Source organism: Oryctolagus cuniculus, chromosome X (genome assembly GCF_051225735.1).
Source record: "Oryctolagus cuniculus isolate XC-2025 breed Fujian yellow rabbit chromosome X, ASM5122573v1, whole genome shotgun sequence".
Taxonomy (NCBI): Eukaryota; Metazoa; Chordata; class Mammalia; order Lagomorpha; family Leporidae; genus Oryctolagus; species Oryctolagus cuniculus.
In genome coordinates, this window is record NC_142888.1 from 90172056 (window position 1) to 90194842 (window position 22787).

The 22787-nt window shown below is 44.7% G+C and overlaps 1 protein-coding gene across 2 annotated transcripts; it reads left to right on the forward strand.

The window, feature by feature from the left end:
• The first annotated feature begins 329 nt into the window (after nt 1–329).
• Nucleotides 330–20643, forward strand: LOC100340535 (nuclear RNA export factor 2). 2 transcript variants are annotated; one of them, XM_051827439.3, is made up of 22 exons: nt 330–597; nt 2060–2157; nt 12522–12705; nt 12924–13056; nt 13355–13438; nt 13529–13633; nt 13751–13831; nt 13965–14034; nt 14187–14275; nt 14396–14503; nt 14676–14785; nt 16234–16270; nt 16670–16738; nt 16819–16874; nt 17015–17122; nt 17242–17300; nt 17410–17525; nt 17623–17665; nt 18578–18647; nt 19105–19287; nt 20198–20258; nt 20387–20643. In XM_051827439.3, exons 1-22 carry the CDS (start codon nt 590–592, stop codon nt 20429–20431), a joined length of 1917 nt encoding a protein of 638 aa, XP_051683399.1. In that variant the 5' UTR covers nt 330–589; the 3' UTR covers nt 20432–20643. The 2 variants fall into 2 exon arrangements, with proteins under 2 accessions (XP_051683399.1, XP_008271326.1); XM_008273104.5 differs by having other exon boundaries at nt 330–470.
• Nucleotides 20644–22787: the final 2144 nt, after the last annotated feature.

Below are 22787 nucleotides of genomic sequence, written 5' to 3' on the forward strand. Positions count from 1 at the left end.
CTTCCTTTATGTGGCTTTTTCTGCACTCCAGCATGTGGCATCCTGAGCACTCGAAGACATTAGAGGCGACCTATTATGTAGGTCATGTGTAGGCTATAGACACATAAGCCCTCCACATCCCCACCCCAACACAGGCACGTTAGCAAGCCCAGCCTCTCAACCAAGGGAACATTTGTTTTTGAACTGCTGAACTCTGTGGACGTTCGCATGGACAGTTACTTAGTTACAAACATCACGCGGTAAGGTGGGGCTGTGGCATCCACGTGCGCACCACAGCCCTGCTACGGAAGTTATTCCTATTGGTTGCACGCGACCTTTGGGTCACGTGAGGCTCCGCCCTCTGCGTAACGTAAGGACTGAGCGTGAAAACGCTGAGTGTTACGTAGTTCGTGAGACCGCGAGAACAAACTACGAAGTAGGAGGAGCCGCCATTGACGCAAGTGGAGAGTCCTGTTAACTTCACCCCCGAGGTATCCGACTGCGGGTGCAGAGGACATTCAGAACCCGGGTGGGCGTCGTGGCTGGGGCGGCAAAGTGCCCCCAGAACGCACCTGCCTGGCCGTTGACTCCCTTCCTGCCGTGGTGGGCGATGTTCTGGTAGGAGGGGCACGAACTAGCCGATACTGGACGTGTACTCTGAGATGTGGCTTTAGGGGCAGGCAAGTGGCTTCCGAAGGGCGGAGGGCTCCAGAGGGTGTGCGTGGATATAGGGGGTGCGTGGATATAGGGGGTGCGTGGATATAGGGGGCGGGCTTGGCTTCCCGAAGCGACCGAACGTTTGTTTCCTCACAGAGAAAATGGGGGTTGGGGGGCTACGTCTCAGCCTCGACGCCTGGGAACCTGTGGTGGAGCAGGTGTAAGCACAGGAGCTGAGGTGGGGTGAAATGTGGCGGGAGAGTGGGGGCGAGGGGTACGGTGTGGCGGCTGCGAGTGGGCAGAGCAGGGAGAAAGTTTTGGGGGGAGGGGAGGCGGCGAGGTTCCTGAACTTGTAAGTTTTCTCTCCGGGCCGGGGCTCTGGAAGTTATGTAAGACCGCTTCCCACCTTCGCGCTCTCACTGAAGCCCTAACCTGGCCTCTCACCCTGCCTGTTTCGCTGTCTCTCCTTGGCTCCTTCCTGCCGATGTTGTTATTAGGGACACTGCAGAATTCCTAGGTGCCCGCTGATGGAGGTGACTGCGTATGCGGTCCTAATTTGTCTCTTAATTGGTTGTGTAAATGTTTTCTTCCCTTTCTTGGTTTATTTTCTCAGAAAACATTATTTTTTAAAGATTTATTTATTTATTTGAAAGAGAGAGAGACACGCATTTGTAGAAAGATGTTCCATTTGCTGTTTCCCTCTTCATGTGGCTATCTGGAACTCCATCCGGGTCTTCCACGTGGCTGCAGGGACCCAGTTACCTGAGCCATCTATAAAGGCTGCTTTCCCAGGCACTTTAGCAGGGAGCTGGATAGGAAGTGGAGCAGCCGGGACTCGGGACTCGAACCGAAGCCTATATGCGATGCTGGCAGCACCGGCCCCCCAGAAAACATTCCAAACCTGATCAGGGGAGATGCAGGAGAGAGAGGGACTGGGGAGACACTGGGTTTCTTCCACATAATTTGATATTTCTATAAAAGCTGGATAGCTTCAACGATATGAAGATTCAGAATTTATTTGTTATGCTTTATTTAAGGTTCATACAAAATGCATTTGGGAGTGGGGGCAGTTGTTTTGTGCTTAAATCTCAAAATGGCTTCAAATAGTCCAGCCAGGCACCATTTCTTTCTCCACACCTCCTCCCCTGAATTTCTATGCGTTGCTTCTAAACTTCTTTCCTGTGTGCTCTCTCCTCTTCTTCATATGGCAATAGTGAACATATTAAAGGGGAAAAAAAAAAAACAAGTGAAATCGTAGTTGATAGATTTGATGTACCCTGGCAGTGGCTTTGTAAAGTTGAGCAAATACTGAGATTGTGCTTACATTTATGAGGCTTTGAAGATTGCTTGACTGATGGTAGAAAAAAATTGTTCTTGTTATTTTAGCCTCACATTATATGTACCTTAATCTATTTTTCCTCAGCTGTGCATTTTGGAGATCTACAAAACACTCCAGCCAAAAGACAGCAACGACAAACATGTCATTTACTCAAAGGAAGAGTGGTGCAAACCAGCGTGAAGGTAAACAAATTTCCATACTATAGAATTTTTTTAGGATAAAGTGCTAACATACAGCATGAATCTCAAAGGGAGGGATAGTTTCCCTAGCTTACATGGAATGCACTATTTTCCCCACAGAGCATTTAAAGTACTAGTGTTCTTCACTATTCAAATTAAGTAGTCTGCCACTTCAGTGTATGTGCTGCCAACATCAGCATGGTCTCTACCACTTTCAAACCTTGTACCATTGTGCAGGACGAAGAATGGCATGCATCTTTATAATAATTATTGTATATTCAAAAAATAAAAAAAAATTATCGTATAGTCTTGTCATAAAGAAAGTGTATATTCTCTGCAATTCATTTTATATCAGTTGTCTTTCTGCTAATTGAAGCTTTGCACATTTTCATTACTCAGTGATAACGCCCAAGTGTTAAGCATGTTTCTGATATCATTGTGGCAGAAACTATGTATTAAATGTACCATTAGGAAACGTTGATCTATAACAAAAAATAAAGTGCCCTACTCCTGATAGCAGGATAAATCTTACCTGTTAAGATAAGCAGAAACAATACTTTTCATTTTATACAAATAATTCACAGGTTTCTTTAAAAAATTATTTAATAATTATAGCTGCCATGTTTTGAGTCCTTATGATGTGGCGTGTACTTGATAACCTTGTCATGTAAGTTTTCTCATTTAACTCTGAGAAAAATCGTGAGAAGGCACTATATTAACCTGAAAATGAGACGAGTTAGCAGAGGTCAGGTAGTGCTGGACTTCAGCATCCTATTTCCCACTCCTGGTACATGTCCAGGGCAAGTTCATGTCCTTCCTCGGATGATGAATATTAGGATTTATTTATTTTTCAGGACAAGTTGCATTTTTTAAAGGTTTATTTATGTGTTTGCAAGTCAGAGTTACACAGAGAAAGAGGCAGGGGGAGAGAGAGAGAGAGAGAGAGAGAGAGAGGTCTTCCATCCAATGGTTCACTCCCCAACTGGCCGTGATGCCCAGAGCTGTGCCAATCTGGAGCCAGGAGCCGGGAGCCTCTTCCAGGTCCTCCACGTGGGTGCAGGGGCCCAAGGACTTGGGCCTTCGTCCACTGCTTTCCCAGGCCATAGCAGAGAGCTGGATCAGAAGTGGAGCAGCTGGGACTCGAACCGGCACCCATATGGGATGCTGGCACTGTAGCTGGCAGCTTTACCTGATACACCACAGCACCAGGTCCATGACTTATTTTTGATTTGCAAATGTTGCCATACCCTTGCATTCCAGGTAGAAATCCCATTTGATCATGATGTGTGATCTTTTTGATGTAGTATTTTATTCAGTTTGCTAATATTTTGTCGAGAATTTTTGCATCTATGTTCATCAAGCATATTGGTCTGTAGTTTTCTTTTTTCCGTCGTCTTGATTTTGTCTTTGTTTTTGGTATCAGAATAATGCTGGCCTCATAAAAAGAGTTAGGTAGAGTTCCATCTTTTTTCAGTATTTTGAAATATTTTGAGAAGTATTTGAAACACTCACCCTTTAAGTGTTTTTAGAACTCAGTTGTAAAAGCCATGGGTTCTGGAATTTTCTTTGATGGGATACTTTTAATTACTGCTTCAATATGAATACTCTTGTTAGTGTGCTGTTTAGTTATATATCTTCTTGTTTTAATCTTTTAGGTTGTATATATTCAGAAATTTGTCCATTTCTCCCACATTTTCCAATTTTTAACATATAATTGTTCATACTAGTTTCTTATGATCTTTTGTATTATGTGGTATCAAATGTAATGTATCCTTTTTCATCTCTAATTTTATTTGAGTTTTTCCCTTTATTGTTTGTTATTCTGGCTAAAAGTTTCTCCATTTTGTTTATCTCTTTTAAAACATTAGCTTTTCTCTTTATCATTTTTATTACTTTAAGTTTTGGTTATTTCTGCCTCTAATTTTGGGAGCCAGAGTTCTTAACTGCATTGTTAGATTGTTTATGTGAAATCTTTTTTTTTTTAAAAAGTGTACAATTATTGGGGTAAACTTATCTCTTAATACTGCTTTGCTGTGTCCCACAGATTTTCATATGTTGTATGTTTCCAATTTGATTAATTTGAAGAAATTTTTATTTCCTTTTTAATTTCTTTAGTCATACATTGGTAATTCAGGAGCATATTTTTCATTTTTCATGTATGTCAATGTTCTATTTTTCTTATTGTTGATATCTTGTTTTATCTCTGTGGTCTGAGAAGATATGTGATATGATTTCGATTTTTTAAAAATTTGCTGAGACTTGATTTGTGGCTTAATATATGGTCTATCATAGAAAATCTTCCTTGTGCAAATGAAAAGAATGTGTATTCTGTAGCTGTTGGGTAAAATATTCTATAAAATTCTGTTTGGTCCATTTGATTCCTATTACAGTTTAATGCTCACATATTTTTGCTGATTTTCTGGATGATCTGTCTATGATGACAATGAGGTGTTGGAGTCCCTTATTATTGTATTGGGGTCTATATCTCCCTTTAGGTCTAATAATATTTGCTTTATATATCTGGGTGGTCTTGTGTTACATGCATCTATATTTTTGATTTTTATTATTTTCTTGCTGAGTCAATCCTCATCAATACATAACGTTCTCCTTTGTAAAAAGAGATTTTTAATGATTTCTTTTTGTTGAATTTTTCATTTAGAATATCATGTATTATTTTCCTCACTTCCTAAACAGTCTGTATTCTCCTGCATCTCATTGAGTTTTTCTAGGATAATTATTTTGAATTCTTTTTAAAAAGATTTTATTTATTTGAGTGGTAGAGTTATACACAGAGAGAGGGAGAGACAGAGAGAAAGGTCTTCCATTGGCTGGTTCACTCGCCAAATATCCACAATGGCCAGAGCTGAGCAGATCTGAAGCCAAGAACCAGGAGCGTCTTCTGGGTCTCGCACGCAGATGCAGGGTCCAAAGCACTTGGGCCATCCTCCACTGCTTTCCCAGGCTGTTAGCAGAGAGCTGGATCAGAAGAGGAGCAGCCGGGACACAAAATGGTACCCATATGGGATGCTGGCACCATAAGTGGAGGCTTAGCATACTATGCCACAGTGGCAGCCCCTTGAATTCTTTTTCAGACATTTCATAAATTTCCTTTGAATTAAAACCTGTTTCTGGAGAACTGTTGTATTCTTTTAGAGGTGTCATGTTTCCTTGTTTCTTCATGTTTCCTTTCTCCCTGCATTTACATCTGAATATCTTGTGTAATATTTCCTTCTTTATGGAGTATGTTTTATTGGGAAATACTTTTGTTTATATGGAATTGAGGGTATAACTTGGGTTGTTGTTTTGCTTTTAGTTATACATGAACCCAGAAGTATAACATTTAAGTGGTTTATTCAGCAGTAATCAGTGTCAGAAGTGTCTGTGACAACCACAGTTGTCTAGTCTGCAGCAGTTCATGAGGGAAGAAGTATGAATTTGAAGCGAGTATATGCATATCTTCCTAGTATGTATAGCTTTAGTGCCCAGAGAGAGGGGTGTCAGCCAGACTAGGGTTTGTGATGGCTGGAGCCTCGTTCTTGGAGCTGAGGAACACAGAAGGGGCTATGTGCTTGTCCTGCCAGGCAATCTTGAATGATGCTGGGGTTTGTGACACCAATATCTGTGAAACTGATGGGACCTTTCTCCTTTCCTGTTGGGAGGGTATGACTGATGCTTGCATTTAGCACCCCAAATTCCTATTCCTGTCATTGATGGATGTGAAGGGGACCTTTCCCCAATCCTATGGGATTAATACAGATTATCCTGGAAATTTTGCACTGCAGGTGTTGGTCTGGAGTGCTGAAATGCTGACAGTTCTTCCCTAGGTCCTATAGGATAGAATCAGGAGAACCTGAAGAACCTAGTACAAATAGTCACAATCTTAAAGCTTTACAGTGAAGTGGGATCATTACCTAGATCTCACATTGTGAGAACCAGTATATACAGGGGATTGTGGACTGGGAGGCACTAGACAGAAGCAGAAGAATGCAGGTAGCAATCCCTGGAGACCACAGGTGACTGTGTATTACTCCTGAGGTTGTAGTACTGACAACAATATTTCCAGAGCTATATAGGACAGGGAAAACTACCATGTCCTGTAGATCATGAAATATTGACTCTGGGATAGTCAGCACCGTATGGACACCGGTTCTAGTCCTGGCTGCTCCTCTTCTGGTCCAGCTCTCTGCTATGGCCTGGGAAAGCAGTAGAAGATGGCCCAAGTGCTTGGGCCCCTGCACCTGCGTGGGAGACCAGGAAGAAGCATCTGGTTCCTGGCTTCGGATCGGCACAGCTCTGGCCATTGCAGCCATTTGGGGAATGAACCAGTGGATGGAAGACCTCTCTCTCTCTTTCTCTCTCTCTCTGCCTCTCCTTCTCTCTCTGTGTAACTCTGACTTTCAGATAAATAAATAAAATCTTAGAAAAAAGAGAGAGATGAAGATGGAGGCTTCCTTATGTCTGTTCCTCTGGGATTTTTTATGGGGTTTTCTTGGTTCAAAGCCCTGAGAAGCCAAGGAGAACTTTCCCCAGATCACATAGAATGAGTGAGCGGCTGGCGCCGTGGCTCACTAGGCTAATCCTCCACCTCGCAGCACCGGCACACCGGGTTCTAGTCCCGGTCGGGGCGCCGGATTCTGTCCCGGTTGCCCCTCTTCCAGGCCAGCTCTCTGCTGTGGCCAGGGAGTGCAGTGGAGGATGGCCCAAGTGCTTGGGCCCTGCACCCCATGGGAGACCAGGATAAGTACCTGGCTCCTGCCATCGGATCAGCACGGCGCGCCGGCTGCGGCGGCCATTGGAGGGTGAACCAACGGCAAAGGAAGCCCTTTCTCTCTGTCTCTCTCTCTCACTGTGCACTCTGCCTGTCAAAAAAAAATGAGTGAGCATGGCTCTGGGGCTTGGAAAATCCCTAGGCTGGTGCTCAGAAATCCTACAGGGTGCAGGGTGCCTACTCTCTGCCCTGCAAAGCACCTTGTCTATGGATCTGGTAAATTCTGGTGACAACGGGGCTGCTTGCTATCTCCAAATCAGAATAGAGTTTAGCAGTGGCTAAACCACAGCAGCTTGAATTTGGTACTTTGCAGATGGAAGGTTAGAATGTGGATTCCTTTTTTGGAGTAAAGTGGCTGCTCGACCAGCCCTCTACACTGGATTTAAAGTCTGTGAGGACAGTTCAATTTTCCTGCAGTTATGGTTGTTGGTCTGTGGCAGTTGTGGGGATCATGGCATTTTGAGCATACCTTTTCCCCCATAACATGGTGTTCCTGCAACCAGGGAGACAGCATAGGAGGTGGGGTGGCAGTGGAGTGTTTTGTGTTCTCCCTGTTGCCTTTTCAAGTCTCTGTGCTGTTTGACATCCCTATCACTTCTTTACTGAAATTTTCCCTCAGTCAGTCTCCTAAAAAGATAGGTCTTCCTTTTTTCTGGTATTTTTCTGTGGCTAAGGTGAGTGCAGATCTCTATTTAACCATCTTGAACCTGCCTTGGGTTCCAGTTTTGTGTAGCCATGCATTTACAAACATGGATGAATGTATCTTTAATGCATATACCTTTAATTATAAAAACATAACTTAAAATGGGAACTCATGCGTGTGCATGCTACTGCACACACACACACACACACACCCTTTCCTTTTTCTGAGACAGGGGAATGCTTCTATCTGTCACAGGGTTGAATTACCACAGACATGCCTGCAGGACTTCTCCTCATTTCTGCCACCACTGTTTGTAGAAGACCCCTTTGATATCATCAAAGATTCAGTTTCAGCATTAGTGTGCAAGGAGCTTCTTGGTCATGTTTCAAAGGGTATGCTAACCAAACACATTAACTCTGCAAAACCAGAATTAAATTTGTAATAATTTTTACAGGCAAGTTACAAAACAGTCTGTAGCACAATTGTGTCTAGAAGAAATAAATAAAGTAGAAATGGTTGAGATGCATGTACTCTCAAAAGTGGTTTTGTTGATGATTCAAACTTGCATCATGTGCATTAATTCAAGACATATTATTTAGGCTCTTATTCTATGCCAGACCCTGTCAGTCAACAGTGATCCCTAATATGCAAATATCGTGTCCCAAACAGACTTACCTTGTTTGTGACAGGTATCTCCACCTGGTCTTATCGACCTGCTCCCCATCTCTACAGGACTGTAGCAGAAAACATTTCCCTAGCCTGCTTATTGAAACCTGTCTGTGAGATGGAAGCTCACTAATTAGAACAACCAGTGCAGTCATGAGGGAAGCACTCAGAGTGTGGGGGGCAGACAAATGGATGAGGAAACACATTCTATTCTGCCACATTTTGACTAAGACATGCTGGGAGATATACCTAATGTTATAAAGGATGTTCATTACTGTTTCTTTGTGGGAGGATCAACTGACACATGGTAGACCCTGAGGGAGCATTCAGGTAGTTCAGGCAGTTTAGGAGAGGGCCACTGGCAACTTTCCAACAGTGTTGGTATCATCCTTGATTCTGACAGCACAGCTTTGGGACAAATATTGTACCGAGATGCAAGAATTCGGTATGCAGATGTACCAGTCCATATTTTGTTTTTGGAGTCTATGTCCTTTGGGTCTCTCTCTGGCTTTGTATCACTTATACACTGTCCTATGTGATTGTCTTTTTTAATGATTTATTTATTTATTTGAAAGTCAGAGTTACACAGAGAGAGAAGAAGAGGCAGAGAGAGAGAGAGAGAGAGAGAGAGAGAGTGTCTTCCATCTGCTGGTTCATTCCCCAATTGACTGCAGTGGCCGGAGCTGCACCAGTATGAAGCCAGGAGCCAGGAGCTTCCTCCAGGTCTCCCACACGGTTGCAGGGGCCTAAGGACTAGAGCCATCTTCTGCTGCTTTCCCAGACCATAGCAGAGAGCTGGATTGGAAATGTAGCAGCCAGGACTTGAACTGGCACACATATGGGATGCCAGCACTGCAGGCAGCAGCTTTTACCCACTGTGCCACAACTCTGGCCCCTTGATTGTCTTGCCTGAGATTGTAGCTGTTGGCTGTTCGGTAGTTCATTTTCACGTTTTTCCCTCAGGAACATTATTTCTGAAAGAAAGTTGGTTCCTTCCTATACTCCATACTGTTATCATGTGCCCTTAGCCATCACTTTAATATTCGAATTTTTTCATTTCATGGAAATGAGTTGCTTTCCTGGGACTCTCCAAACGTCAGAAGTGAGGTCCTTTGTTGTTGTTTTTGAGAATCATATGGACGTACGGCTTTTGAACATATTGAAGGGAGCTTCAAATCCCTATTATAGGACTTTGAGCAGGGGAATGGAAGGATTTGACTTAAATTTTAAAACAACTCTCTGCCTGCTGTGTTGAAAAAGGATATTAAGGGAGTATAAAAGCAGAAGTGCTTTTTGAAGGCAGTATAGTACAGGGCAGGGTGGTATCAATGGAAGAGCCAAAAAGTAGGTGGACTCTGGATATGGTATGAAAGCAGACCTGCTGAGAGATGTAAAATATAAGGGAAAGGGCACTCCAGGCCACTTCCAAGTTCTTGAGAGCTAACAAGTGGAATGTGTGGGTTAAATATTCCATTCACATTTTATTTCGCTTTCGCTAATATACTGGGAAAGTCCCAAAAGTTATGAGTAGCAGAATTGTTTTGGCCATATGTCACTCAGTCAAATTAATGGTTCACCCCAACACACACTCTACCACCACTACCACCACCAAGGAGTTAATCTGAGATCTGGATGTAATCAGCACATTATAAAGTGATCAGGAGTGAACCAAGGTTTCTTCACAAGTGTGCCCTGAATTAGTGTGGAGTAAGTAATGTACAACAAGCATAATAGAAAGACTCAAGTCCAAGAGGAAGTTGGTTTATTTTTTAAAGATTTATTTACTTGAAAGGCAGAGTTACAGAGAGGCGGGGGGTGGGGGGGTGGTCTTCCATCTGCTGGTCCACGCCCCAAATAGCCACAATGTCCAGAGCTGTGCCAATTCGAAGCCAGGAGCCAGGAGCATCTTCTGGGTCTCCCATGCCGGTGCAGGGCCCCAAGGACTTGGGCCATCTTCTACTGCTTTCTCAAGCCATAGCAGAGAGCTGGATCAGAAGTAGAACAGCTGGGACAGAAACTGGTGCCCCTGTGGGATGCCAGCACTGCAGGCGGCGGCTTTACCCTCTCTACACCACAATGCCGTCCCCAGGACGTTGGTTTATAACAGTCTAATTACCTCAACCACCTCTCCAGAAACCAACTCCTGTTATCATCTGCTGATATATCATTTCAGTTGACTCTGGTAAAATAAAATACCCTTTGAGGATCTACGTATGAGAGAGAGAAGTGAGATGGCATGCTAAGTCTCACCACAGGGTGAATTGGGTATTGGGTATGATGTTGGTGAACCTGGGGGAGTGGTGATGGGGAAATGTGCAGAACTGTTGATGTGGATCAGCAACATAACTCCAAGGAATGAATACAGAGTGAAATATAACTCAAAGCATTTTATAAGCATACCTGAGGCTGCACTCTTCAATAAACTTGATGTCAGTGCAAAGAAAATTATAGAGATGCAAAGTGAGACAATGCATGACAAAATAATCAATCCACCAAGAGTTTGTAAGGATCCTGTGTGTGTAAACTCAGAATCTCAAAGTACACAGTGTAAAAACTGATGGAGTTAAAAGAAGTAGCCAAAACCACAATTATGGTTGGGTACTTCCACACCTCCCTCTGCAAGTGATATAATTACTAGACAGACACACAGGAAGAGAGTGGAAGCTCTAAGTAGTGCAATCAATACAGTGATGAGATGTAAATGGAATATAAGCAGAATGCTGCATGTGACTACAATAACTTTTGGAGGGTTTTGGTTTTTCTTTTTCTTTTTCTTTTCAAGTATCTGGCAACATTTGTGACAGTAGACTGACTCCTGGGCCATAAAAAAATTGCAGCAATTCTAAAAGCACTGAAATCATACTTACTGTGTTCTGTGACCATGATAGAGTCAAACTACCAATCAACAACAGAAAAATAATGGTACCAGTAGCCCAGTCCTTGTCAATGATGCCAAAGCAGAATAATATGGATAAAGTTTGTGGGTAAAGGAAAGAGAAAGCTTACTAAACCAGTGAGAAAGGTAGCAGATCAGTGCCTCAGAATTACCGTCTTCTTCAGTGAGGGCAGTCTTGAAGGAGTACAAAAGGGAGTTTGGAATGCTGGGAATGTGACTAGTGGCAAGTCAGGATATATAGTTACTGAAGTTTGTTATGGGGTTGACAATGGTATTATGTCAATCTTGGGCATCAGTGGAGTCCCTTGAGAAACCTGAAGATGGCTTGACTTTATTATAAAGAGTACATTACAGGGTGTTCTGCACAATTAAGCAGCTGTGAAATGTTATTTGGCTGGGATATGAAAGAGGCAAAACATTAAGAGATTCCAAAGTTTCATTAACCAGGATGAGGCCCACTCAGCCTATAGCCTATGGGTATTTTGCATTACTTATTTGTACTCCTTTATATTTTGTTACATAAGTCCAATTCTCTGGTCATGCTGACCTGGGAGGGCCAGATTACTTGGTAACTTCAGCTGGCTTTCCCCAGGCCAGTTCCTAGAATTCACAAGCAAGCATTCTTTATCTGTCAAATTTAACAAACACTAATTAGGCACAAGCTTAGTAGTTAGCTTTTGTTCCAGAACATGAAAAGAAAATGAAAGATGCATTGGCGCATTTAAAATAATAGGGACTTTCCAAACATTTGGAAATTTTAGTTGATGCATTACCATTCCAGTTGGTCATTTAGATTCTTGTTATAGAAGAGTACAGTTTAGAAAGCGTTGACCTCTGGAATAAAAGCATTTCAGGGTGGGACAACAGAAAGCTTGCTCCAGATATTTCAAACCAAGTGCAAAGATGGAAGCAGAGGAAGAAGTTAGGAGGCTGTTGCATCAGTCTCACCTATCCTTAAAGCTTGCATTATACCAGCAAAGAAAGTTCAGCTTGCACAGAATCAGTTTGGTGGCTGATCGTATTTGGGAGGCTCGATAGAGTTTGTCTCCCAGGTTATGGCTCAGTTGTCAGTTTAGAGAAGACTGAGAGAAGAAGGCAAGAATAGGACAACTCCTGGTGTGTGGGTGGTGCCCAGTCTAACCGATTCGGGTATGGATGATCTGGTTTATAAAGGTTCCACACAGATGCTTCCTCCTCCTTGTAGATTTTTCTCTTGTGCCATATGTAAAATATCTGTACAGGGAGAGGATTTCTGTTTTCTGGTGTTTGTGTGATTGGTCCCTGGGGGCAGATTAGTACCTTGAATGCCCTGCTATGGTGTTAGCCTATGATATGGTACACAGCCTTTGAGCACTGATGTGTCTTCAAACTTGTTTATTTGTTCCCAATTTCAGAACGCAGTGGCAGCAGTAGTGTTCATGAAGGAAGAAAGAGAAGTTGGGGTTCTTTCCAGGGTAATTTTTCTGGGAGGAACCTTCTTTATGAACATAGTAGGCATGAGCATTTACGTTCACACCGCCATGATGATGATGGAACTGTAGCAATGAGGAATGTACACCAGGAACCCCAGTTAAGACGGTAAGTGACTGAGGAACTTGATTTGCATGAAGCAGCTCCTAAGAATGCAAAACTCTCATTCTCTGTGGTCCTGCTCTTCTTATAATGGAAAGACTGAAGAATGCTGTAAGTGGAGTGATGGCTGAGAAATCCTATCTGTAGCCCTGGTATCAGTAATGGGAAGCGTTGCAGAATACTGTCTACTACCTACCAAACTCTGCTTCTGTCCCTTTCCTCAGCACTCCAAATAATATGCAATACAGCAAGAGGAGACTGAAATATAATCATGACCATGTGGATGCGTATGGATCTAAGAAATGTCCAGAGGGAGAAATGGAGGATGGAACTGTATCATGCTGGTTCAAGGTCACAGTGAGTGTCTTGTCCGTGTCTGCATGTGGAGGTGAAATATTGTAAAAAATCTCATAAGGAGGAAGTTTGCATAAAAGACCTTCAGTTGACTTGGTGGAGGAGAGCTTTTAAATGGGGAAAGAAGAGAGGTCTGCAAAACCCATATTTGGCATAAAAGCAAGAAATTCTCTCAGCAGTATCTTCTTCAGGTGTCTGTTAAAGCTAGTTAGAAGGTCCCAAAAGAATACTTGGTTGAGTCTATTCTCCATCCTTAATTCTGTGTTGTCACTCACTGCTTATTTCTGCCTTCTACACTTAGGTTCCCAATGGGAGAAAGTATAACAAGAAATGGCTGTTGAGCTCAATCCAGAGCGAGTCCACTGTTCACTTCACTCCGGTTGATGTAAGAAGTGTGGTGAAGCCAGGTGGGTGGGCACAGGGGAGAGAGGAGGCTTGGCTGTGAGACTAGTGTTTTTCCCTTCATTCCCCATAGTTTCATTACATCAACAATCAGGCTCGGTTCTTTGTGCAGTATTCTGACACTGCATCTGCACTGAAGAATGTCAGCCACAAGATTTGTGATGACGAGAACCGAAAGGTGTGTGCTAAGGACATTGCCTGTACTGATTGCCAGGGTCAGGGGCTGATGGAGTTCTTTGATATTAAAGGCCCTGGTGTTCACTCCCCGACCCCTGCACGCACCTCCTTTTCCTAGATACCTATCTTCGTCAACCGCTCTTCTGTACCCTACTCTGTGAAGAATAAGTTGAAGCCAGAGGAAATGGAGCAGCTAAAGGTAATGTGGACTCAAGACATGTTGTGTAATTTACACCTCCCCAGACCCACCTCTTCTTCCTGCAGCCCCAGAATTCCCTGTCACCAGCACTCCCACAACTTCAGAGCTGTGCGCTCCGCATTTGTCTCTGCAGTTGACCTTGAACAAGCGATATGATGCTTCCCGGCAAGCTCTTGACCTCCAGAACCTCCGCTTTGATCCAGGTACATCTCATAGGAAAATTCCTGGGCAGCTGAAGGCAGAGGGTCTTATGTGGGAGGGAGACAAGGGGATGACAACTTGGAAAGGGTATTGTGCTGATGCTGGTCTTTCTGAATGCCTCTACTTCTGATTCCCTTCTCTTGGCTTCCCAAAGACTTGGTTGGCCATGATATTGATATGATTCTGAATCGAAGACAGTGCATGGATGCCACACTGAAGATCATTGAAGGAAATTTCCCTGAGGTGAGGTCCTACACCCAGTGCTGGAATTCAAGTTGAGGTGTAAAGGAGAAGATGTGGAGGGCAGAATTGGCTCCCAGGTCATAGATGGTAACAATTACTTTAACTCCCCCTTCTAAAAAGCTGTTGTCTTTGAACTTGTGCAACAACAAACTGTACCAGCTGGACGGCCTGTGTGATATTATAGAGAATGCTCCTAAAGTCAAGATCCTGAACCTCTCCAACAATGAGGTGAGAAAAAGATGCTAGATGAAATCGGGGTTGAGCGTGAGTAGGAGTGCACTTCAGATGACAACAATATGCACATAAAAGTACATGTGGGTGAGGATTGGGGCTAGGGGTGAAGGGTCCTTGATATCTCTCTCCCAGTGACTCAATTTCCAGTTTCCTCTTTTTTTCTCAGCTGAAGACAGCATGTGAATTAAACAAGCTAAAAGAGCTGAATCTTGAAGAGTTGTGGCTAGAAGGCAACCCATTGTGGAGAACCTTCCCTAACCACTCTGCCTATGTAAGGTCAGTGGAGGTGCCTGTCACCCTTCTGTGGACATTTATCCCCTGGGAGCTTAAGCTGCCCCTGAAACTACCACCTGCAGGAGGCCACCGTCCAGTCCTTTATGGAAGACCACAGCCTTGATCCAGACGCTGGTGATATGGACTGAGGTGGATTCTTCAGTACAGACCCTCATGTTCACTCAGGCCTTCCTGTCTCCAGGATGGGATGGAGCTGGCTTTTTCTCCTGTGCCCTAAGAGGGGCCATCCTTCCTTTGCTCCAGAACAGGTCCCACACCCTGTCCCAGGCTGACATGGGACTTACTTGCCCTGTACTATCGGCCGAGGTTCTAGATGGCTGTTGTCATGACACCTGTTGCACTGCCCAGTGCTATGAGCTGGGCCCTCCTTTGGGAGAAATACAGTTTCCCTGAGTCAGGGGGTCAGATGTGGGCCACTGACAATGAGAGAGGGCTTCTTGAAGCAGGAGTGGAAGGCTGAGGGAAGAGGAGTTTGTGGAGACAGAAGGACAAGCTGACGGGAGAACTGCCCCTTCATTCCTCCTCATTATGTCATCCCACCCAGTCCTCCAGAGGATCCCTGGATAGTCCATGATGGATATAAATCCTTGCTTTAGGCATTGATGACTCAAACAGGCACAGCTACATGGGGATCTTGAGAAGAAAACAATGATCCTAAGAGGGGCCAAGACCCTCCACCTCATGCTGAGCTGGGGTCTGGCCTTCTGGGGAAGGCCTCCTGCCCCCATGGCTGCTCCATTGGCCATGTCCAGCTGCGACTGACTTCACATGGGTGACAAAGGTTCAACCTTCATCTAGGGGCCCAAGCCCAATAGATGACTGTCTCCATGCCTATCTCATTCCCAGGGCCCAGCCATGGGCCACTGAAGGAAATAGCTGTAGCAAGTGAGCTGCTTTCTGCTCTCTGCTCTCTTCCTCTCTGACCTCAACACCATGGTCAAGCCTCTTCCCCTTCCATTTGCTTCCTGCTCCTCCTTTGTCCCTATTATGTCTCCCCCACATCTCCTTGGCCTACCTTCACTCCCTCTGTCTCATCATCAACATGCCACCTTCTCCCTGCTACCTGAGCCTCACTCCCCTCCCTGATCCAGTCTCCTCTTGGGTCATCTCTGGGAAGATGAGCTGGTCTAGTCCCAGCCATGCCTAAAAGAATGCTGGACACTCAAAGAAATAGGTGCGACCTGATCTCCCATCCCATTCCCTACTTCCTGAAAAGCCTCTGAAGGGACTTAGAGGGCGGTAATTGAGACAGGGAAGGGAAGGACACCTGGACTCCCAGTGATGCTTTTTGTGGCCATAGAGAAGAGTGTCAGGACAATATAGATGGGAGGTACATAGGCAGAAGGAGAGGGAAGAGGGAGATGCAAACGGGGAGAAGATGTGCAAACAAAACTGTCAATCGCTTCATTCTCTTTTTTTGACTTGGACAGTGCCATGCAGGACTGCTTCCCTAATTTGTTACGCTTGGTAAGTACCTGTAGTTATCATTCTCCCCTCTTGCTATATACCCAACATCCATACCTGCCCCCTAAGCACTTTGGGCTTTACTAGATACATATTTGCTTCAGCACCTCATCTGATGAGAACTTGGATTCCTGAAAAAGCCATGATTATTTCCCTGGGTATGTGTCCATAGAGACACACAAAAACAAGTGCACATACACATGCAAAGCCCCAATTGCATATGATCGAAAAGCTATCCAAAACTCCATGAAGTGGCTGTCCACTGTAATCTTGTCCACGAAATTCCTGGGGACACTTCTTCCCTAGCTGTGACCCTTGTTCCCTTCCAGGCCTGTTCATCTCTTGTGTAAACCAGTGTCACTTTCATGGTCTCCACTGATTACTTCCTCTTCTCTTCTCCAGGATGGCCGAGAGATTGCCTCACCTGTTGTCATTGATGTTGGTGCTCCTAAGTTAGTAAAACTCTCCAAGGTAAGGAAGAAAGACAAAGCAGGATTTGAGATGTTGCAAGGGAGGTTTATCAGTCACATCATCAGATGATTTTATTCCAGGAAATCCCAAAAGGAACTGAAATGCTGAAGAGTCTCGTCCTGCAATTCCTGCAGGAGTAAGTATGCACAGATACCACGAGGAAGGCGAGGAATAGGACAGGCATCCCACCCAAGCACAGATCTGCTCATGGGAGTTTTCAAGTCTCATTTGGGCCCTGAACCACAGAGATAACCTTTCCTCATTGCTCCCCGACAGGTATTACTTCATCTATGACTATGGGGATCGTCGTGGTCTCCTTGGTACTTACCATGACAAGGCCTGCTTCTCCCTGACCATGCCCTTCAACTCCATGGACCCAGTCCCGTGAGTACTGCAGTTCAGCTCAGTTTGTCTAGGGCCATGTAGCTCCCAGACAGGCACCGGTCAGCTCTTGTGAACAGCAACACTGCCTAGATCACTATTTATTGTTCCTCATCCTCTAGGAGCGGCCTGTTTGTGTACTTACAGAACAGCAGGAATATCAAAAATGTCACGGATCCCCGTAAGTGTGTGTATACCCGTAAGTGGGTAAGAGGGTATAGAGGGGACAGTTACAGGGTCCCAGAGACAGAGTGTGGCAGTTAACGATCTTCTGTTCCCTTCCCGCACAGACTTGCGAAGGCAGCTATTGAAGCACACAAGCCGTGACATAGTGGATGCTCTCAGTGTGTTGCCAAGAACTAAACATGACTTTAGTTCTTTCTCAATAGACATGTGGTTCCATACGGTGAGCATCTGCCTTCTTCCATCGAGCAGGCCCCAGGAAGCTGGAGCTGGATGGGAGGTACAGGGGGATCCTGAGTGTCTGAATTCTTCTCTTTCAGGAAACTATGCTTTGCTTTTCTGTCAACGGGGTATTTAAGGAAGGTGAGTGTAGTCACCTCAGAGGCCCCACCACTCCCTTCTTCCAACTGGCCTGCCCCTCAGAACTCACCCAGCCTTCCACAATCTGTTCCCTTCCTTCCTATTCTCCCTTTCATGTTCTGACCCCATTCTGCTCATAAACCACCCTAGGCCCATGACTTCCTCCCTGCATAGCTCAGGTATCAGGGATATAAGCTGTGGAGGCTTTTCTTTTAAGATTCATTTATTTAAAGGGCAGCTAGAGGGAGGGAGGGAAGAGAGAGGAGAGAGAGAGAGAGAGAGAGAGAGAGAGAGAGAGAAATTTCCATCCACTAATTCACTCCCTAGGTGACCACAGTGGCCAGAACTGGGCCAGGCCAAAGCCAGGATCCAGGAACTTCATCCAGGTGTCCCATGTAGGTACAGGGACATGAGGACTTAGGCCATCTTCCACAGCTTGGACAGGTGCATTAGAAGAGAGCTGTCAGAAGTAGAGTATTTGGGACAGGAGGTGATGCCTATATGGGATGCCAGTCACAGGTGGCAACTTATCAAACTGTGCTACAACCCCAGCCTCAGGCTGTGGAGTTTGATGGTGCCATTTCAAGTGCTTACTTTGTGTCCTTGGGCCAGTTATCTTACCCCTCATTTTTTCCATACACAAAATGGCGCTGTACTAGCTGTCTCTTGGCCAGGTGTGAAACAGGAATCAAGTGAACTTGTGAGGTGATTGGTCACATGGGAGCCCTACCACCAGGAGTGAAGTCTTCCTGTTGTTACTTCCCCCATTCCCACCAGCTGTCCACCCAGCTTCCTAACACAAAGCAAACATTTGTCTCACCTTGAATCCCTTGAGTGTAGGACCTGGACTGGGCATGGTGTGTGAGCGGATAAAGCACGTACAACTCTATATTTTTCTTACTGCCCTTTAAATAGAAAACGGTTCTCCGGATTCTGTGTTTGCCTTCACCCGGACCTTCATCGCTATCCCTGGCAGCACTTCCAGGTATGTGCTGTGTTGCTGGTAAGAAAACCCATTCCTCCATGGGGCCAGTGTTGTGGGAATGTGCTGGTGTAGTAATGAGGATATTCACAGTATTAGGAAGGGTTAGAGGTTAAGAGCATGGTCTCTGAAATCAGAGTATGGGTTCTCTTCCTGACTGCAACACTGCCTATGTGATGCTAATTAATTACTTGAACTTGAACTTTCTGTGACTTGGTGCCTTCTAATATCTCTTTCCACTCCCTTTCACTGTAAGACTACAGATGAAGTATAGGTGGTAAACAGTCTCTCCAACTGGGGCGGATAGAGAGTAGTAGCCTAGGGACTTGGGAGGTGCGAACAGTGGGGATAGGCAAAGTATTCGGTTGCTGAGTGGCAGTGGCTATGGGGGATGCTGTTGATGGGAGTCTGGGGATGTCCACCTGTGCAGTAGTTTGAGAACCTGCTTTTTAAATTATAGTCTCTGCATCACGAATGACCAACTGTTTGTGAAGAACGTCAGCAGCAGCATGTTGCAGTGCACCTCCTCCATCCCAGGAGCCACACCAAGCTCCAGTTGCACACCCGTACTCTCCCAGCTGCAGCTGCAAATGGTGCAGTCTTTCTCCACCCAGTCTGGGATGAAAATTGAGTGGTCTCAAAAGTGAGTTCTGGGTGGGCTTGGGAGAGGGAAGTTGGAGACTGGGGAATGGGAAGTTGGAACAGCAAGGGTATGCAGAATAGAAACACATAGGCAATTTGGGGAAGCAACTATGTGATTATTTTGCTGTCATACAAAACTAGTGGGCCTGAGAAAAAGGTGTCATGCTTTTATACAGATAGATGGAAAGAAATAATATGAACTCACAGCCAGACTGAATCTATTCAGAGAAAATAAAACCACAGAGGTCGATCAACTGCCATCATGCTCACAGACCAAACACCTGGCAGAGGCCCAGACCCCAGCAGGCTGGCCTTTTTATATCATAGGTGGGCTAGGGGTAGGGGTGAGTAGGACAGCAGGCAGAGGTGAGCTTCTCCGTACTGGTTCTTCAGGTTTGGCCCACTGGCTTCCAAACCTGGGGAAGAATGCAGGGTGGGGTGGGGAACAATACAGGGTATGAGACAGATATGACCTCTTGAAAGAAGGCAGGGGTAACAAGAAACCTAAAATGGCTGAGGCTTATGTGCTTGTTCCGTCAAATGGACACTGTTGAGACAGTTAAAAGCCACGTGACAGAATGAGACACGGTATTTGACAGTCACATATCAGACAAAAATATATGAACAAACTTCACAATCAACAATAAAAAGAGAGACATTCCAAATTTTAAAGTGCAGAAAAGTTTTTGAATGGGCATTTCTCCATAGAAGACATACAAATGTTCTACAAGAACATGGAAAATTCTGGTCATCATTAGTAATTAGGGAGGTGTAAGTAAAAATCATAATGACTGACCACTTCACATCAACTAGGATGACTTAAACAATAAAATGATGGGTACTAACTGTTGGTGAAGATGTGGAGAGATTGGCAATCTCTTGTGTTACTGGTGTATGTTTTCCCACTCCAGGTGCCTTGAGGAGAATGAGTGGAACTACACCAGAGCAGCACAGGCCTTCATTAACCTCCAGGTGAGGTCCAGGAAGCAAGTGGGTAAAAGATGGATGGCTCTGGGCCTTCTGGAAGGTGGAGGTCAGGTGGCTTGATGGTATAACTCTGAGCTCCTGGCTCTTCTGATGTCCCAATTCCTTCCCTCCAGACACAGGGCACGATCCCAAAGGAGGCCTTCCAACAGAGTGTCTAAAAGGAGCCGTTGGATGTTGTCTTCATCTCTGTCCGTATCATCTTTGGTTCTTTTTTCCAGCAATATAAAGCCACATTTGTGAATAAGATTGGAGACTTATCCATCTGAGAGGCAAAGAGTTCATTGTAGGAATGGTAAAATAACTATTCAAAAGATCGAATATTCTTTCTTTTTTCTCTACTAAATATTGCTGGTTTTGTTCATAATAAAGAGTGGCATTGTGTGTTGTATGTTTTGTGTCCCAGATTGCTCTTCTTCTGCCCTAGCCATGAACCAACAAGGGCAGGGATGAAAGCCTCCACTCCTTATTGACCTACATCTTTCTCTTTGGCTGTCCCTAGCAGATACAACAGACTTACCTCCCTGGATAGTTTATCAGTGAATTCCAATGAAAGGAACACAGGCTACTTCCAGGGATTGCCTTGCAGACAGTGTGACTCTGCTAGATGCTCTGCCTGGAGGCCTACAGAAACAGGCATGTAACAAGACACAAACAAGAATTCTGCAGGGGATGTCTCCTGTCTACTAAAGACTAAGGAAGCTGGGAATGCAGGAGAGGGGAGGCAGAGAGGATAGGAGAGAAATGCATTTTCAAAAGATTTATTTATTTGAAAGATCTGCAGAGAGAGAGAGAGAGAGAGAGAGAGAGATCTCCATCCACTGATTCACTTGCCAGATGGCCAGAACACTAGGGCTGAACTAAGAACCAGGGTCTTCACCTGCATCTCCCACGTGGGTGCAGGCATCCAAACATTTGGACCATCTACTGAGGTTTTTCCCAGGACATTAGCAGGGAGCTGCATAAAAAGTGTAGCGGCTAGGATACAAACTGGCGGCTATATGGGATGCCAGCATCCCAAGTGGTGGCTTTACCCACTATACCACAATGCTGGACCCCAAGAAATACATTTTAAAATTTACTTCTTATTCCTCATATTTGAACATTTTCACAAACTGAGAAATGGATGAGAAATGGGCCTTTTCACAGCTCTCACTGGGATTATACCTACCCTGCCATACACTGACAGGCTTGTTCCCCTTCCTGGCTGTGCAAGGGGGTCTCATATTTGCACTTACAGTGTGGTGTGAGTCAGCCTATTTGCCAAGTGCATTTATCAGAGAGCTGACACCATGTACTCTGTCTTAAGGGAATTCAGCTAGTCATTTTCACTTCCAAAAAAAACAGTAGTACAGAATATATTCTGGTCAGCTCTGTGGGACCTCTCAATGGTTGGCAATTAGCAGTTTCAAACTTTAGACAGGAGTTGAAAGGGAAATTTGCACAATTTATTTTCACACTTCTGTAATGCTTTCACTTGAGTCTGGTATAGTTTTTTTTTTTTTAAGATTTATTTATTTAAAAGGCAGAGTTGGGGGGGGGGTGGTCTTCCATCCGCTGGTTCATTCCCCAAATGACCGCAACAGCCGAAACTGGGCCGACCCGAAGCCAAGAGTCAGGAGCTTTTTCCACATTTCCCATGCAGGTACAGGGGCCCAAGGACTTTGGCCACCTTCTGCTTTTCCAGGCCATAGCAGAGAGCTGGACTGGAAGAGGATCATCTGGGACTCGAACTGGTGCACATATGGGATGTTGACACTGCAGGTGGCAACATTATCCGCTATGCCACAGCACTGAGTCCACCAGCATAGTGTTTTAAAGTAACTTTAATACATTTTTTTAAATTTATTTGGAAGGGAGAAAGATCCAAAGAGAGACAAGAAAGGTTTTCCATCCACTGGTTCACCCAAGAAATAACTGCAAAGCCAAAGGTCAAGCTAGGAGCCCAAAACACAACGCGGATCTTACACATGGGTGATAGAGTCCCAAGTACTTGGCGATATCAGCTGATTCCCATAGTGTGCCTTACCAGGAAGCTAGAGTTGGAAGCTGAATGGAGACCGTCACTCCGTTATGGGATATAGATGACTCAAATTACAGGTTACAATCCTATAAACCCATAGGTAACATGCCACCTGTTTAAAATTATGATTCCTCTTTCATATTTTGCACAATGCATTTCCTATACTTGAACATTTTTTGTTTCAATTTTGATACATTATGGAGGAAAGAGCACTTTAAATGCATTTGTTAATATTCTAATAGTTTTAAAGTTACAAGCATTATAAAGTAGTAATAAAAGTGTTTCCATGTACTCCTCGCCACACTTAGTATTTTTTTTGACAGGCAGAGTGGACAGTGAGAAAGAGAGAGAGACAGAGAGAAAGGTCTTCCTTTGCCGTTGGTTCACCCTCCAATGGCCGCCGCGGCCAGTGCGCTGCAGCCAGCACACCGCGCCTATCCGAAGGCAGGAGCCAGGTACTTATCCTGGTCTCCCATGGGGTGCAGGGCCCAAGG

Excerpts from the sequence above, each read along its gene's own strand:
- LOC100340535 (XM_051827439.3), top strand. Across the intron at positions 12,706-12,923 it reads CAGGAACCCCAGTTAAGACG|CACTCCAAATAATATGCAAT; the intron begins GTAAGTGACTGA and ends CCCTTTCCTCAG. Across the intron at positions 14,504-14,675 it reads TGAACCTCTCCAACAATGAG|CTGAAGACAGCATGTGAATT; the intron begins GTGAGAAAAAGA and ends TTTTTTTCTCAG.